Raw genomic sequence first — 18,998 nt, 5'->3', positions numbered from 1 at the left:
TGCCTCTTCATGGAGCATGTGAGTATACTATAAATTTGAAGCAAGGAGCCAGCTCCCAGCTAAAAGACTATCCCATGTCTACTCAGGAGTTACTTTGAAAGTTTCTGGATGACAGTTCGAAGAAAGGATTCATTCACCCTTCATCCATACATGCATCCTCATCCTTTTTTTTTTTTTTTTGATGAAAGATAATTATTTGAATCCTGTTCATGATGAAAGATTTCTTAACTCTTTAACTTTTAGGGATTATTACCCACTGCTTCTTATTTCAGACCTGCTGGACTGCCTTCAGAAGGCACACATTTTCACAACATTGGACTTGAGAGGCACAATTTCTTCAGAATAAAAGAATACCATGAATATTTAACTGCCTTTAATACCTTGCCCTATAGATTGGTTAATTGTCCCATAGTCTTCACCAGATCCTTGAATGAAATCTTTTCTGATAGTTTTGAAAAATTTGTATTGGTGTACTTGGATGAGTAGAGATTGGAGTCATTGTGAAACCAAACTCGAAAAAAATACCCCCAAAATTTGAAGGAGGAAAAGAATCCATGTGGCTGCCAAAACAAGGTGTCATGATAACTAGGGAAAGATGAAGGATGAAAGTCCTGGGCAATAAAAAGGAGTTGAGCAACAAGAAGGATGACTGGACATAATTTCCAAAGAAACAACAAAAATATCTCAATCAAAAATGTTAATTAAAGGCAAAATTATCTGGCTTCATGCATGCAGCAGGCTATATGCTGGATTGGGTAGTCTGCTCATCTGGAGCTGGTAAAATGGAGGAGCTAGTGGTAATTCTGTGGTAGTAGAGAGATCACTCTATGGTTACTTTTAGATTGGTGGCTACTATAAACCACTTCAGGGATGGAAGACTGGTTAAAATAGTCAAGCATTTAGGTACCTGATGGATTCACCTAGTTTCCGGAATGCACTCAAGGAATTCCTCATCTTTAGTGGTGATACTGTTGAAGCTGTGGCTGATACGTGGAACAAAAAGATGGCCTGAGCAATTGACATTTTCATCCTAAGTGCCCTCTTCCTTCTAGCTGAGCTTAAATGGCTTATTGATTCACCAGGAAGCTGAAAACAGTAAACCGGAGTGGAAAAGAGTTGCAGTGCATGTGAAAGGACTTCTGGTGTGAATTGGTTCAAATATGGAGTAGGCCTGTCTGCAGTCCTACTCTGTGACACTTCCTGAGCTGGTTGGAATTCATGCTTTGGTTACTTTCTCACTTTAGTTAACTATTGCGATGCACTTTATGTGAGGCTGCCCTTGAAAAGTGTCAAAAAATTGCAATTGGTGCAATATATAGCACCCAGACTACTAAGCAGTGCAAGATACAGGGAGCATAGCTGTACTAAAAGATCTACACTGGTTACAGGTCCCCTCTGAGCGCAATTTAAGGTGCTGGTGTTGACCTTTAAATGGTTTAGGCCCTGACTCTTCGAGGGCCCATTCTCTGGCTATTTTGATCAGGAGGTCCTTTTGAATATCACCTTATTGCCAGAAGTTCAGCTCTCTAATACTGAGTAGAGGGCTTTGTCCTGTGTGGTTCCTAGACTATGGAGTGCACTCTCCAAAGAAATCCTTTCAGCATTAAGGAAAATAGTGAAAATCTCTTTCAACAAACTTTGTGTAGGTCAGTTGGTTTAGATTTTAATGATACTGATTTTAATTTTGATTTAATTTTAATTTTATAGTTTATATAATGTTTTATAACTTATTTTTCAATTGCTATGAACCATCTTTAGTGATTTATAAACAGAAAAGTGGGGTATACATTTAGTAAATAAATTACATCTTGCACTTACAGCTACTGTTCATCTTACTCAGAGTGGATTTATAAGACCAAGATGTTCTGATAGGATTACATTTGTAATTATTGTATAGCTTTAATGCAAACAGATCTCTCGAAATACATTTCATTGGATGCTGGAAAAGGGTTTGATGTGGTTCTTGGCAATCACAATTTCTAAAGTGGGTTTTGATTTACTGGAGATTTTCCTAAAATTTTATATTTTGCATAGCCTTGGTTTATCCAATTTCTCAATCTAAGTGATTACCAGTGATACATTTTCTTTTTTTTTTCATTAACTTTTTGGTATCATTAAGAATCCCCTCATTCTCCTTTTCTTTTTAATCTGTTTTTATAATGTCTGTCTCTGCAATGTGAAAGCCTGAAAATATTAAAGGTACTGTAGTAGGAGTGTATCAGAGAGATTATGCTTTATGTTCTATAAATATACCAGAAACATCTTTTCATCGTCTTAGTTCATTAACATGAAATTTTATGTTATTCAAGCATCCTGTTATTTGTGAATTGGGCTATATCAGACTTGACATTATAGCATTTGAATAATTATTCTATTATTATTCTAATATGTTAGGCACTTAGAATTGAGACTGTGCTCTGATTATTTTGTTTGTCATGTAATAACAATTTCTAGAAAGTTTTCTCAACTAGTGTTGAGAAGTTAACCTTTATATTGATCCTTATTTTAAGTGGTCTTCCTGTTTTTATGCCTTCACATTGTTTAAAATAAATTTAAATGCTACTGAATTCTCTGTGATAGAGTCATCTTGCAAGTTTCTCACTCTATAAGTTGGATTTAATTTTCTGAGCTTTCAGGCCTAATGTTGGCATTTATTTTAGCTTTTTAGTTTTATTGATGGAAAATGGAGTTTCAGAATTCAAGATCTCTTTGGATTCAACAGGAAAGTTATTTCATTCCACTGAAATCTTGATAGATCCTGGATTTTGGGGATCATTTTCAATACCTTTTTTTTAATGCTGATATACTTTTATTATGGATATCCCTAGTTTAAAAATGGCTGAAGTAAATTGGGACTCACAGCTAACATTATTGTCTTATATTGGCCTAGCAGTATTGAATTTTTAAAACATTTGTAGAATTTAAAATTTAGTTTGATGAACTTGGAGTACTTCTTGACAATTTTTTTACCTTAAGATTTTGTTAATTGGATTTTACTGCTTCATATTTCCTTCTCCCTGCTATAACCTTTTCATATTTTTTTCAAAATTTTGGATGATTAAGAATTAACTGACCAGGTGGGAGGGATTTCAGACAGAGTAGCCGGGTTCTGTGTCAGAGCTATGGTTAAACATAAAGTGAGGTGATGCTGAGCCTTAACTAGGCTTCCACAACTCAATATATTTTCTTTTCCTTTTTTTTCCCCTTTCCTTCTCCCCCACCCCCTTCATTCTATGTTTTATTTTGTTATTTCTTTGTTATAATTGGTTGGACCATAATTGTCTTAATCCCAACAAACACTAGCAGGACTTCAGCAAGTATTAGATTTAATATAAGTAGGCATAGCTTTATATTCTTGTAGCGTTTTATAAATTCTAGTATTACTTACATCCTTTTATACTTATATACCCTAGTTATTTATAGTGTTTAGATTATTCATTGTAAAATTAAATTTAATTTTATAGGATTCTTTTGCATTTTAATTCCAGTACTCGAATTTTACGTTAATAATTTTATTTTTACCTTATTTCATTCTATCAATATGACTTTTTATTTTTATTTCTATTTTATAATACTTGTTATGTTATTTGTTCTGTGACTGAAATAAAATCTCTTTCTCTCCTGGGTCCATGCTACATGGCATATTAGGGTAAGGGTTCTCTTGCTCTTTCGGTCTTGGGTGTTTCGGCATCCTTCCATGGAATGCCTTCAGGTCTTGTGTCAGTGTTCTTTGCCATGTTATTTGAGGGCATCCTCATTGTCATTTAGTGTCAGGAGGAGTCCAACTCATTGCCGCTTTAGGGATCCAGTTGTTCTCCATGAGGAAGATATGACCAGCCAATTGAATTGAAAAAAAAAAAATTAACGAAGGTTTCCAAGCCAGCTATTTGAAAGAAATTGAAAAATGTAGATGGACCAATGATAATAATAGTTGAAATAATTAACTTGAATGCCCTGTTCTTGCAAATTAGTGGCTGATTGATTTATAAACTATGAAACCAATTATTTTAATCTAAAATGTGATTTAATATTGAAAACATAGTTTTATATATCTAAGATATCCTTGATGTCAGGGTTAGGGCTGAGGCTCTGGTTCCCAAGAGATGACGGTTATGTAAACACCTGACTTCATGTTTTTGTTAGAAGTTGACTGTGATGACTGCCTACTCAGCTTACCATTAAATTTGATTCATACCTGATAAGAGTAGAAATCTCTTGAGTGGAGTGGAGTGTGCAGTACAGATAAAAAGTTGCGAATAGAAGTTCCCACGCTTTCCGCAAATTAAACAGCCCAATGAACTCAACCCCTCCCCCTATTTCGGTATGCAGCCCCCCTTTTTGTGCCAGTCTGTTCAGTTCTGTGCAGACGTCGGCAACGGCTCTGCTGGTTGACCTTGGATGCCATAGATAGTCCAAACAAGATGCTTCCACACTCCTGGCTTGTCCCCCCTCCCACTTCTACTGACTCGCAAGTCTCAACACGTGTTGACTCCATTCAGGCATGTGAGTCAGATCAGATGTTCTGGGAATGTTTGATCTGGGAGCATGACATACCACCCATCTGAAAAGAAAAAAAAAACTTAAACACAATTAATGAAAAGGAAGAACAGTGCAAAGGGAATAAGGAAATTGAAGAGTGAATATATTAAGGAGCAGGCTTGTTAAGGTATTTAGAGTGAAATTTTTTAAGCAAAACAGGTGCCTTAACATGATGACTAGAAACTCATTCGTTATCAGGAAAATGTTTCCCGTGAACTAGGTACTGTAAGGAGCCAGAGTGTCCGCGAGAATCCAAAATGTCCTTAACTTCAAAATGTTGTTCTCCGTCGATCTTGATGGGGGTTGGTCTGGGCGATGCTGGGTGCCATTGTGATGACTCATGAAGCGGCTTAAAAAGGCTGCAATGAAAAACGGTGAATTCTTTTTAAATTAAGCGGAAGTTGCAGTTGTACCATGACAGGGTCAATGATTTTTGTAATAGGAAACGGTCCTATAAATTTTGGTCCCAGTTTTTTAGATGGTAGAGGTGAACGGAGGAATTTTGTAGACATTGACCATGAACCAACAGTGTGATACAGCTGCCGTAAGAGCAAACGCTATTTTGTGATGTACACAGGAAGTAATTATTCCATTCTACTCTGTGAGACCTCACTTGAAATATTGTGTCCAGTTCTAGGCACCACAGTCTAAAAAAGGACATTACAAATTGGGGTAAGATCAGGAGAGAGCTACGAAGATGGTAGCCAAGTCTGATGAGGGAATGGGTAAAGGAACTGGGTGAGTTTAGCTTGCATAACAGAAGACCAAAAGGAGATAAGATAGCCTTCAGATATCTGTAGGGTTGTGGTATAGAGGAGGAATTGGGTTTTGTTCTCTGTTGCCTTGGAGGGAAGGTCCAGATCCAGTGGGTTGCTAGTACAGGGAAGGTTCAGGTTAGATTTTAGGAAGAATTTCCTGAGAATAAGACCTGTCAACCAGTGAAATAGGTGGCCTTGTGAAGTATGTTCCCCTTCACTAGAAATTGGATAGTCATCTGCCCAAATTCAGTGGCAGATCCTGCAGAAAGCAGGGGTTGGATTAGATGGCCTCTGAGTTACCTATTACATCTATTATTCAATTGCCGCATTTTCTACTGAAATTCACAGGCTTATGAACATGAATTTAGATGATTACTGATCGTTAAGGATGTACTTATTGTTGGTCCTTGGAATTTACCAAGTCATTCTAAATAGTGGATCCTTTGTGCATGGGAACCAAAATAATTATTAGACAACAAATATCTGATTTGCAGTAGTGGATTGTCTATGTATGTTGCTTGTCTATACTTGAATTAGTATTTTTCTGGCTTGGACAAGGAAGAAGACCTTCAGTGTAGCTGCTCAAATTATCCAGAGTTGTTTTGTTCATGATTTCCAGTTTCTAAAACTTTATTATGATGTATGTTTCCTTCCAGAATTAACGAGTTCAGCTTCAGTTATTTGCTTTTAAATTAATTTTTATTTCCAAACATAGTAATTCAAAAAGATTTGAATTAAGAAAATACAGTAGTGCAGAATAGTGCACTTCTTGAAGTGAGAGTGCAGTTTCATTAGTGGTCAGAGAAATTTCTAGTAGCATGTGGAAGAAATGCATTTTTCTAGCAAGGCAGGTGGGCAAAAATAGAAAAATGGTCTAATGGCATTTAAACTAAAGCAGTTCACAGAGCTTTCAAGTTGATATAATTACTTACTAGTATGCTCTCAATTTGGCAAATTTACAGCAGTGATTTTTTTCACATAGGTGTGTTGCTTCAGAACTATTTTACCAGTATAAAACCCAGAATCTTTTCTTCAGAATTAACAGAGAAAGTATTGCTTAGAGCTGCAGTGAAGGAAATTGATTGCTTTAGCTTTTCTAATATTTTATTAGTGCTACAGTCAGTTTCCAGATTTCTGTCTTCATGAGAATTTTTTTCAGAAATTGGTTTCTTTTGAACATTTTGGTCTAGGGAGTAACAGCATCAGAGATACATGCCATAAAAGTCAATAAGCATATTTTTAGTGAATGAGATACCAGTAAATAACTTTTACAACATAACTGATAACTGAGACTAAGGTCAAAACTACATGTGGTGGGGAAAATTATACTTGGTCTTTGATTACCTTGGGACATTTACACTGGAAATCTTAACTTTTCCAAATAATAATAGGTACATATAAGTTAAAACCTACTCTCTCTCCATTTTACTGTATACCATCAGTGAGAAGCAATTTTATCCTTGCCTAGTTCCAGTATTGAAATGAGCTGATCAGGAAAGAAAAGTGCTTGACAAAATTAATAATGCAAGTTAAAGCAGAGAAAGAGGGCAAGATTTAGCTGTTCTTATTCAGATGTATCTTTGCATTTGAAAGGTAGACATGTCCTTCAGATGCCTTAGACTACAACTTCCATAAGCCCCAGCCACCTTGACTAGTGAGCAGAGAGATTTGTAGTTCAGGACATGTGGAAGCTACCTACCCTCAAGATTGTTTGCAATACAGTATTTACTCCTGTTATACTGGGAAAATATGTAAATCATGAGACTAGTTTATTTATGAAATTTATACAATACCTCAGCCCAACTGGGCTCAGCCCAACTAGATGATTTACAAAGCGTGTAATAAAATACAGCAATACTACAATAATATATAGCAATACATAACTTTGCTAAATAACAAAGCTAAAACTTACATTGACTGCTCCATAATCAATCCTGGCAGTCCATTTGGAAAAGCTAGATCTTTACAACTTTCTGGGAGATCATTAACCGTTCTCTCTGAAATTGAAAATCCTTGCTTGCATAGTACTTAAATTTAGCCTTGTAACTATATTTTATGATCAGCTGTTGAGAATGGATAGATTATTTTTTTTCCAGAGGTCTGAACGAATTGTTTTGAAATTAGACTGAGAGTTGCTTTACCATTCCTTTCTTCATGTTTTATAAACATTTTTATATATGTTAGTATTTGTTACAGCATCTTTTGGGGTTACAGTGATAAGGAAAAATGGATCTAGCAAGGTTCCTATGGCCTTGTCAGACTTTCATCTAATCATTCACAGATACAGAAATATTCAGCTGCAGTTTTAGTCAGCTTCATAAAAATTTGGAAAATGTAACACTTCGAAATGTCTTTTGGAGTTAATTTGAAATAATTGCTACTTTATTTTTATTTATTTTATTATAAAAAGTTTCATCCTGCTCACTAGACACTATGTAGCTTAAAATTTCTTTTAGAAACTTTTACACATATCATAAGAGTAGTGGCCGAGTACTTGAGTTCTGAAGTGGGGTATGAATGTAAATGGAAAATGCTTGTTTTAACTTTAGAATGAAATAGCCCCATAAGAAATATTTCACCAGAATGAGTTCTTAATTCCAATGGAACAAAACTCAAAAAATATTTTGAGTGTTCCAGCCATAGGAAACAATGGGAATTTAGCTTTATAGATCCTTTGTTTTTCACCCTAGTACCACAAGAGGAAGTGTGCTGGCAACATATGCTGTGTAAGAGAACTCAGTGACGCTGAGAAAGGAAAGGGATTATTTCAAAACATCACTAATAAAGAGCAGATGGATGTTTCAATGTCATAGTTATCTGGTAAAGGGCAGTTAGTCCTTTAGTTTTGCAATCTGGGAAAAATACTATTCAAACCAACTTGTAGAAATCTTGCCTTAATGAATTAACTCATAAATAAGGGTGGGAGTCTTGCTTACTCAGTTTTCAAAATTTTGAATCCTAACCCCTTATTTTTTGACAATAAACCTAATTTAAAAAACTGTGTGCAACTCATGCTTCTGTTGTCATGCTCTACTTTATGGGCTTGGTAGCCAGCCAACCATGGAGATAAATTGACAGAACAGATTGTGATTGATTATGTGCCATCAAGTTGGTATCGACTGGTAGTGACCACATAGATTTTCCAGGATGATCTGTCCCCAGCCTGGTCCTTCAGATCCTCCAATGGTACAACCATTGCTGTTGTTATTGAGTCCATCCATCTTACTGCTGGTTGTCTTCTTTTTTCTCTTTCTTTTCACCTCTCCCAGCATTATAGATTTCTCAAGAGAGCTAGATCTTTGCATAATGTGTCCAAAATATGTTAATTTGAGCCTGGTCATTTGTGCTTAAGGTGAAGACTTTGGGTTGATTTGTTCTATGATCCATTTGTTTGTCTTTTTGACCATCCATGGTGTTCTGTGGAGTCGTATCAAACACCAAAATTCAAAAGCATCAATATTCTTTCTGTCCTGCTTTGCTGTAGTCCAATTTCTGCTTCCATAGAGTGTCATAGGGAAAACCACTGCCTGCATGATTCTGATCGTTGTAAATATAGACAAGTCACAGCATCTGAATATTTTTTCCAGCATTTTTATTGTTACTCTACCAAGTGCTAATCTGTGATTAATTTATTGATTGCTGATTCTTTTACTGTTGATAGTAAAAGGCAGAAGTATTTCAGTATCTTCACTGTCAATTCTAAGAGGTACATTGTTTGCTGTACCTGTTGTTGTTAGCTTGGTCTTCTTTATATCTTATATATCTTAGTTCCATTTTTTACTGTGCTCCTTCGGTTTCATTACTAAAGGTTCCAGATGATTTGCATTTTCAGCTGTGAGAGTAGTGTCATCAGCATAGTGCAGATTATTGATGTTTCTTCCGCCAGTTTTAAAACTACACTCATCTTCTTCCAATCCGTCTTCCTTCAATATATATTCAGCATATAGGTGGAATAAATAAAGGGAGAATATACAGCTTTTTCTCACACCTTTGCCAACCTGAATCCAGTTTATTTCACCATGTTCTGTCCAGACTGTCGTTTCCTGTCCTGTGATTTTGCATGAGGATAATGATATGTTCTGGGATTCCCGTTTTCCTAAGCATATTCCACAGCTTGACATGATAAACACTATTGAAGGTCTTTTCTATAATCAATGAAGCACACACTGAATTATTTTTGGCATTCTTTGCTTTCTCAGTTATCCTGTGTGTATCAGCAATAATGTCTTGTTCTCCTTGGCTGTAAGGGTTGCCTATTCTGACAGACTCAGTCTCACAAGCAGGTGCTTATGGAAAACTGGTTTATTGAAAGAATAGTGTGCAAATACAAAGAAAGCTGAGAATGAGCAAAAGCGCACCAAATACAAACTAAAAACCCTTGCTTCAAACCCGATCCCGCCCTAACTCCCACTTAGCAATCACCCCCTCCCAGGTGTTGGCAACCATCACACATCGGCCTGAGAAAGTAACCTTGAACACATGCAATAACCCAAACATACATTCCTCAGTTACAGTAAGGAGATTACAGCCTGGTACGGCTGAAAATCTCCCAGCAAACATGAGACGGATCAGAAAATTGACATGCGAAATGTTACGATGTATTCAGTACATTGGAACGATGAACATGACATACCGCCCCCCTTAAAGAAAACTAAACTAAGGAGCAGGCTTGGCAGGGTAGGCAGCATGAAAACGGGCCCCCAAAATAGGGGAGTGAACATTGCGTGCAGCAACCCACTCAGGATGAGGGAAATGTTTCCACCGGACAAGGTATTGTAGGGTAGAACGAAGGCGTCGAGAATCAAGAATCTCCTGGACTTCGAAGTGTTGCTGGCCATCAATCATAATGGGAGCAGGCGGTGATGGTTGTGGGTGCCAGCGATCCGATTGGTGGAAAGGTTTGAGCAAGCTGCAATGAAAAACGGGAAGCAAACGTTTAAGATTATGAGGCAAATCTAACTTGAAAGTAACAGGATTAATTTGGGCCACAATAGGGAAGGGGCCCAGGAACTTGGGTGCCAATTTCTTAGAGGGTTGCGGAGATTTAATAAACTTTGTGGAGAGATAAACTTTATCTCCAACTTTGAAAAGTGGCTGAGGTGCGCGTTTGGTGTCAGCATGGCGTTTGTAAGCAGCTTGGGCATCGGCAAGAGCTTGTTGGATTTTAGGCCAGGAGTCAGCCAGATGCGCTGCCCAGTCTGTTGGGGACGAAGGAGGAGAGGTTGGTTGAGGCAGTTCAGGAATGGGCACAAAATCCTGACCAAAGACAGTACGAAACGGCACCTGCCCAGTGCTCTGATGCACTGCATTGTTGTAGGCGACTTCAGCAAAGGGCAGTAGATCGACCCAATTATCTTGCTGATAGTTAACAAAAGCACACAAATATTGCTCCAGTGTGGAATTAAGCGCCTCTGTAGATCCGTCGGTCTCAGGATGCGACGCAGTGGACAGCGCTTGTTTAGTACCCACCAATTTCATAAAAGCCCGCCAAAATTGGGAAGTAAATTGTGTGCCTCTGTCAGTCACCAAACGGGAGGGGCTCCCGTGGAGTCTGTACACGTGTACATAGAAGAGGCGGGCTAGTTGCTGTGCTGAGGGAATGGAAGCGCATGGAATGAAATGGGCTTATTTTGAGAAAAAGTCTTTTACAACCCAAATTACAGTCTTTCTCTGGCTTGGAGGTAAATCCACAATGAAATCCATAGAGATCTCCTCCCAGGGGTGAGAGGGACTGGCCACTGGTTGGAGCAACCCTTGGGGCTTACCAACCTTCCGTTTGGAGCCAGCACACACAGGGCAGGATGCAACATAGTCTTTAACATCACGCCTAAGTGTTGGCCACCAGAATTGGCGTCTCACCAAATGGAGTGTTTTCACAAACCCAAAATGCCCAGCCAGTTTGTCATCATGGGAGCGGGGCAAAATAAACGCCATTGCCACCAAGCTCAAGGGGAGGGCAGCTGATTGGTATGTACAGCTGTGCCAATCGGATGCTCCGGAGTTAGAAGACTTCGAAGAGTTCCTGTGGGCGTTACGGCAACATTTTGAAGATCCGTTAGCTCAGGAAAGAGCGAAGCGGACATTAAAGGGACTGTACCAAGGGTCACGATCCGTGGCGGATTATGCGCTGGAATTTAAAGCACTGGCTGGGAAAGTGGAGGATTGGTCCCAATCCACGTTGGTGGAGATGTTCAAGGATGGATTGGAAACTGAGGTTCTGAAGTGGTCCCTGGGGCGAGAGGACCCAAAAACCCTGTATGACTGGATTCAACTGGCGGGCAGCGCTGAGCATGCCCTAGAGATGTTTGCCCACCGACGATCGGCGAGGTATGGGAGATTCAGTAAAGGGTCCCGCACCCCAGCTCCTCCAGGGAGATCCAGCCAACGAACCTGGGAGGAAGAGAAGGAGCGACGCTATGCGAGAGGCCAGTGTCTGCGGTGCGGAAAGGAGGGGCACCGAGCAGCGGCGTGCCCGAAGGGAAAGACCGAGGACCGGCCGGGAAAGTCATCTGGAAAATCTCCTTCTCTACCATTCTCAGCTTTATGTAAGGGTTGCCTATTCTGACAGTCTCAGTCTCACAAGCAGGTGCTTAGGGAAAACTGGTTTATTGAAAGAATAGTGTGCAAATACAAAGAAAGCTGAGAATGAGCAAAACTGCGCCAAATACAAACTAAAAACCCTTGCTTCAAACCCGATCCCGCCCTAACTCCCACTTAGCAATCACCCCCTCCCAGGTGTTGGCAACCATCACACATCGGCCTGAGAAAGTAACCTTGAACACATGCAATAACCCAAACATACATTCCTCAGTTACAGTAAGGAGATTACAGCCTGGTACGGCTGAAAATCTCCTCCCAGCAAACATGAGACACGGATCAGAAAATTGACATGCAAAACGTTACGATGTATTCAGTACATTGGAACGATGAACATGGCATTGGCCTTGCCTTGCCTTGCCTTGCCTTTCCAAAGCCAGCTTGGACACCTGGGAACTCCCTTTCCATGTAGGGCTCTAATCTGTATTGAATTTATTTTAGCGGTTTAAGTGTCTGTTAACTCTAAGCCCTGAAAAGAAAAAAAGCTCAGATGGTTAGTGCAACTTGTCCTACAATATTTTTAATGGTTTCTTTACAAAAACCATTAAAAGCATTGTCCATAGAACTCTTGCACTGTAGCACACAATACAACCCAATAACAAGAAACAAAGCAAGCAAACAAACAAAAATGCTGTTCAACCAGCCATGGAAACACATTCTGAAATGAGCAATCATGCAAGCATTTACAGAGACCTCAAAGTCAGGTAGCATACAAATGTAATCAGTCAATCAATAAATCAGTGAAAGGTGAACAGAACAGAAGCTCAGCAGTACAGGACCAAAAACAAAGGTCAACAACAATTCCAAAGCAATATAATTGCTTGAATTTTGGCATTTTTTAATTCACTCTGGAATCTCAACACAGGAAGCTTCAGTCATTTCAGATGACTGAAATATTCTATGGATCCATTTAGAAAGAAAGACAGCACCATGCAGAAAATGCACAGGCAATTGGAAAGGTTGGAGCACTCAAAACATATTTTTTTTAATGTTCTCAAAGTAAAACTCTTGTAAAAAGCATGTTTGATCATTAACCCAGAACAGGTGAAATGGTTTTTGTTTTCTTCTATGATTTGTTTTATTGTATTACTATAAAATGTAAGTAGTACATTGTATTTGAATACAGTGGTATTTACACAATATTGACTACAGATTATTAACACTAATGTTTAGATAATTTAAACATTTAAAGATAAAGAAAAAGTTGTTTATATCAATATTAACTATGATTTCTAAAATGTCAATGTTGATGAGCTTAACATTGCTTAAATTTTGCATCTAAAGCTAAGTGTGGCATTAATAAACAACTACAGAATACATCAAACTGTTTGTTTTATGATAAAGGATTCTGTCTTAAGCTTAATACTTAATACTAAGGTCTCCAGTGTATTGTTACTTATTATTGTTTGTAACTTATTGAAGAAAAAAAGACATAAAATAAACAACAGCAAAAAGAAAAAGGAAAAAATATAATAAAAAGGAAAAGAACGTTATTTGGTTTTCAACTGTCTTTTTTTCTTTTGGTGCCTCTGCCATTTTGCAGTGTTTATAAGCATATAGGCTCCCTTAGAAGCCATACTGTAAGTGTCTATACTTGCTATGTTGCATAATATATTGTATATATGGGAACATTCTTTTTTGAATTTGGTTTAACTTCTGTTATGAATATATGCTGTTAATTTTGCTATTGCTGCAAGATGAAATGGTTCTTAACAAGGTTTGAAATTCCCAAGTTTATATAATGAGTAGCGTTTTGTTTTTGTTTTTGTTTTTGTTTTTGTTTTGTTTTTGTTTTGTTTTGTTTTTTTGTTTTGTTTTTGTTTTGTTTTGTTTTGTTTTGTTTGAAACATGAAACTGACTAGATTTTAAATTTGATTTAGATTGGACTGAAATCAAATTTGCTGAAAAGATTGCTTATATTCTTGAGACAGATAGATAGATTGCAGCAGATAGCTTTATAAGTTGCAGCAGATAGTTGCAGCAAGGGTTTGTGGTTTTACCAAAAAAAAAAAAAAAAGCCAGCTTCACTCTAATTTCGGATGAACCAGTGTAGAGTCAGAAAAGTGCCAATTTATTCCATGACATGAGCCAGTTTAGGAGGATGGGCAGGTTTGGGATCAACCTGTAAACAGTGCAGAGTCCAGGTAGACTTCTCCAGCTCTGATCAATCGCTTTATTGTGGTCTCAGTGATTTATTACATTGTTTCAAATTATAATAAAATAAATAAAATATACAAATTATGTAGAATTACATTACATCAATATAATTGCACTAATAAAAGGGGAAAAAACCCCACTGATTTATATCTTCCTACACTTTCTGCCACTTTGTGTAAGATTGCTATGCTGGGCAGGTTGCAAAACAAAATTTTCTACTTGCTATGTGATTTTGAAGTCTTCATTTAACAAGTAAATCACTTACATAAAAATCATTTGAAGCACCTAGAAATAGACTTGGCTGTCCATGTAGGCTGACTATAATAACTATAGGTGATCAGTTAGGGTGCCAAAAAATAAAATAGCAAATATTGGTTGGGGGGGATCCCCAAATGGGTGAGCATTATAATTGCTAGGTGCTGTTGTCCCAAAACTAGTATTATTTGGATTTAGAACTTACTTTGTGGTCCTGATGAGGAACCAGCCTTTCAGTTGACTGGATGACCTAAAGAAACATCCTGATTTGAGTCAATCCAGATCTGGACATTTTGCAAGTGCCGGCTTCCTCTACAGCCGGTTCATTTATTTGACCTACATTGTATGGACTTGATTTTATATCAATTCACTCACCTTATCTAAATGAAATTTGTTGATTTATTTGGTGAGTAGGAGTTGATGAGAATTCATGATTCTTAACACAAAATTACAAGAGATTCTAATGTACTCCTCAGAGTGAGAACTAGCCTGCATAAGCGCTGTGCTGTTAAATGAAAGTAAATACTATCAACATGCTAATTAAGCAAGCCTCAAAACATTTTTTTTAGTTTATAGCATTTGTTTTTCTATCACAGTATTTTTGCTTACTGTAATCTTCAGTGCCAGGATAACTTTTGTTAAAATAATCTACTCTGTAAATTCTATAGAATAAAGTTGTTGTTATAACAGTATCGATGACCGCCTTAATGCTGTTAAGAAAAACGTATGGTTCAGAAGGAGTGCCTATCTGGTAGCACTTACGAAGATTCCTTGCTTTATTTATTTATACATTTATGTCTCAAATTTTCGTATTTTTAATAATCCCAAATTGTTCTTATGCATATATTTATTTCAGGCATCTATTAGCAACTTAAAGTAACTGAATCATGGCTCAGTTTCCAACACCTTTTGGAGGTAAGCATTCAAATATTTTTGTGACATTTCTTTGGAAAAATGTTCTTTATTTCATCTGTGTTAGAAAAAGTACTCTGATTTGTGGAGCCAAAAATCTTGTATCTCATCCTGCAGTGTAATTACAGAAGTTAGCGAAACAGCTTAGGGTAGGGAGATCAGGATGGCTGGAGATAAAAGCAGCAAGAGCTAGGGAAATAATTTTGCAGTCTAAAGATTTAACATAGTTGGATGGCAATCGTGGTAGGGGCTATGTCAGAAGTCAAGGGTACTTCCATCTTAACCTCATTCATACTAATGATAGAACATTTTCTCTATTGTTTCTGATTTTAAAAATGTCAGTGGTAGAATATACTAGAGGCATTTGATTATCAGAAATACATTCATGGATGGTTTATGTTGTCAATTGCATTTGTGGTGGACTCCAATTCTTCAGCAGCAACCTATGTTTTTGTTGCTCTTCAGGTTACTATAGCATGAGCTTCCCTTTATTCAACACAAGGCTCAAGGCATTGTTTAAATCTCTTTCTGTTTGTGGATTTGTAAAAACATTTGGCAGTGTTTAAATTCTACATAGCTCCTTAAAAAAGTACACTATTATTTACAACACCTGTATTTTACCTATTTCAATGTCTTTGTTATGAATTAGGCAGTCTGGACATCTGGGCCATAACTGTGGAAGAGAGAGCGAAGCATGATCAGCAATTCCACAGTTTGAAACCAATATCTGGATTTATCACTGGTAATGTCACAGTCATTCTGTATGATTAAGTTAAATTAAGATCATCCATACTACCATGTAACATGTTTCCCTACAGCCTGCATCCAACAGTCAAACTAGTCGTGCTGCAGGTTCACTGTTGTGGTAGGGTGGAGATGTCAGTATATGCATGCGTCCAAGTTAATTAATATTCTGTTCAAAATAGGATTGCAGAGGTGTAATTTTTAAAGAGTCACTAAAATGTTAAGAAATTACCTTAGAATTCTAAATTTATTGCTACTTTTTGGTGTCTTGTCTGCCCCCCTTCCCCAGCTTACATCACTGAGTTCAGCAAAGAAATAATAACAATAAATTCACTTCAGTACTGTCAGCAAAAATACATTTCTCTGTTACTGTCTTTCTTTCAAACCCTGTGTTCACAGTGCATATAATGCAGCTTGAAAGCTCAACAGTACAACAATCCTATCTATACTGCATGTGTGTAATCCGTAATTTTCCACTTGATAACCTGCCTAAAACAGAAAGCAAAACACAGAGACATCCCCCCTCCAAAATACGGAATGAGACAGTATATTATACCAGAGAATTTAAAAATAGTAGTGAGCTGACTTACCAGCAAACAACAGTATATTATTAATCGACTACCCCTTCTTCCTCTTGACATGTAGCCAATAGCAACAGGGATGGAACCTCTGTATATTGTTTTATTAATTATTGCACTCTCCAAGTCTCCATGGTTTGAGATTTTATAAAAAACTATCTTAATTTGGCAGAATGATTGAACTATATGGAACAAAGTACCTAAACTTGTCCCAAATTCACAGCAAAACATTTGGAACATGGGGTGTTTTATTTTAAGCTTGAAAGACTTGAAACAAATTTAAAGTTTTGGCATCCCTGTATTAGAGAATTCAAGATGATTCATGGCATTGACAAAAATAAAAATCTGAAACAATGAGTAGCAGAGAACAACTCACAACAGAAATAAAAAGTATTCAAAATATTAAATCTGCAATTTGATAAAAACAGCAATAATATTATATATTGAAATTGCCCCTCAAAAAGAAACAGCTTCAACAACATCCAGAAGGCTGTTACTGAGAAGATGAGACACCTCCATTGGAAGAAATTCCAAGCTTAGATACAGCCATTGATAATGCTATCTCCCTATTCCCAATATCATAGTTCTGTTTTTGATAGTTAAATGACATCTTTGTATTCATGGTGTAATGTGCTTATTAATATCTGGTGTTCAGGAAAAAGAGAGATAACTATCTGGGACTATTGGGGAGTTTTCAAAACATCTGGAGGATCTTGATCTGAGCCAGCAGGAATGTTCTGTTTTAGAGCAACTATTGACTTCATGAACTACTGTGCCTTTTTATTCTGCTCCTTTGGTATCTGCTACTTAATGTGCTAGAGAAATGTTTCTTAAAAATTATTTTTAGTTCTTTTGATTATTTCCAGAACTATTCACTTCCCTCCCAAAATCTACCCATTAGGAGAGAGAAACCCCCATTTTCATAGTAGTTTCACTTGCTTTCTTTTACTCCAGGAAATGTATATGTGGGATTGCAAATGACATCTTCTGGGGAGAAAGAAAGATCCTTGTCCATGATAAAACTCTAAGATACTACCATAGATACTACCATAGATACTGAGCAAGATGCCAAACCATATCACTTCTTTATCACAAAGCATGCAATTTAAAAATATTAATGGGTAGCTATTGTTCAGTTTGTAGCTACTACTGTTAAGATGCCAAGCTGCCTCTCATCTACCTCTTTTGAACAACAGCAGTATCTCTGCAATTCTAAATTGCTGGAAGCAGGAGAGAGCAATCTCTCTAAAAACTCATTTGTATATTTTAGCCTCTATATACCAGCATCAACCAAAGCCATTCAGTTAAGAGTTTTGATTGCCATATTAAGGAAAAAGAACTTAACGTGTTTTGTGCATGTAAGGTGACAATGCATTGTTCTTTGTGTAAAGAATGACCATTTTTGTATACTTACAATGCCTATAAGGGTAAATTTTTCTCTTACTAATGTATCCCAAATAAGTAGTGAAGATTGCACTATGAAAGATAAAAATAATGAGGAAATTCTGTTTATCTTACAATACTTACCTCTTGGATGGATGGATGAACAGATGGATATATAGATATACCCTTACCCACCCATAAGGTTGCACATACTGTATATTTTTAAAATAATGAAATATTAAATATTTGCTATCTGAGCCTATTACTATTTTCTGGGGAGAATATGCCTTATATTCATGCACATCTCTTCTTTGTGGATTAAAGGTTTGAGAATAGATCTTGCTTATTATATTTATCTGAAGATGGCCTATGAATAATTAACCTGTTCCTAAAAAGATGTGAGTTGATTAGGGAATTCATAAAGAGAGAAATGTATCCTACTGTCACTAGTTTTAGATTAAGATTTCTCCCCACAATATAATAAATGAACAGGCCTCAAATGGTCACATAGTTCTGAAATAATATAGTGGGAAATCTGCATTTTGCTTTTCTTTTAAAAGAGTAAAGGCTAAAATAATTGGTTTAGTAAGAATATTTCCTGTATAGCAAATGTTTGCCTGTTTTCCTAAAGCACATAATTTCAGTAAAAGAACAGTTTTTAAGTAGAGTAGATAGCAGGAACCTTATGTTTCCTGTTCTTGTGTCTAAACTGATGTTAAATACAGTGCGTATTCTCTATTGACTAATATGCAGATTTTTAAAATCATATGCTAGATATGCCAATGAATTTTACTTGATTCTTTTGTTACTATAACCTCATATAGCACAGCAAGAGGAAGGAAGGAAGGAACTACTGGATAGATGCAGTATCTTGATTATAGTCCTTACATATGTCTAGTAGTATAACAAGTTATTACTTTTTCTTTAATGAAGTATAATGAATAGGACCACAGTAGGTGAACTCTTTTGTGTGTGTGTATGTGTGTATGCACACGCGCTTCATTTATTTAATAGAAAAGAACAAAGAAAAAACAAAGCAATAACAAAAGAGAAAAGAGAAAAATATTTTGGTTTC

At 36.9% G+C, this 18,998-nt stretch overlaps 1 protein-coding gene across 9 annotated transcripts in view; it reads left to right on the top strand.

Annotated features, from left to right (window-relative positions):
- Nucleotides 1-18,998, top strand: part of ITSN1 (intersectin 1) — a 126,295-nt gene that overhangs the window by 14,240 nt on the left and 93,057 nt on the right. For all 9 annotated transcript variants that reach the window (XM_063305393.1, XM_063305391.1, XM_063305392.1 and 6 more), the window contains exons 2-3: nucleotides 15,163-15,221; nucleotides 15,868-15,960. In XM_063305393.1, coding sequence (XP_063161463.1) covers nucleotides 15,194-15,221; nucleotides 15,868-15,960 — 121 coding nt within the window. In that variant the 5' untranslated portion in view covers nucleotides 15,163-15,193. The remainder of the gene's footprint in view (nucleotides 1-15,162; nucleotides 15,222-15,867; nucleotides 15,961-18,998) is intronic.

The sequence above is a fragment of the Candoia aspera genome, chromosome 5 (genome assembly GCF_035149785.1).
Source record: "Candoia aspera isolate rCanAsp1 chromosome 5, rCanAsp1.hap2, whole genome shotgun sequence".
Lineage (NCBI taxonomy): Eukaryota > Metazoa > Chordata > Lepidosauria > Squamata > Boidae > Candoia > Candoia aspera.
The sequence above is the reverse complement of the archived record's forward strand: the minus strand, read 5'-3'. Positions and strand labels throughout refer to the sequence as shown.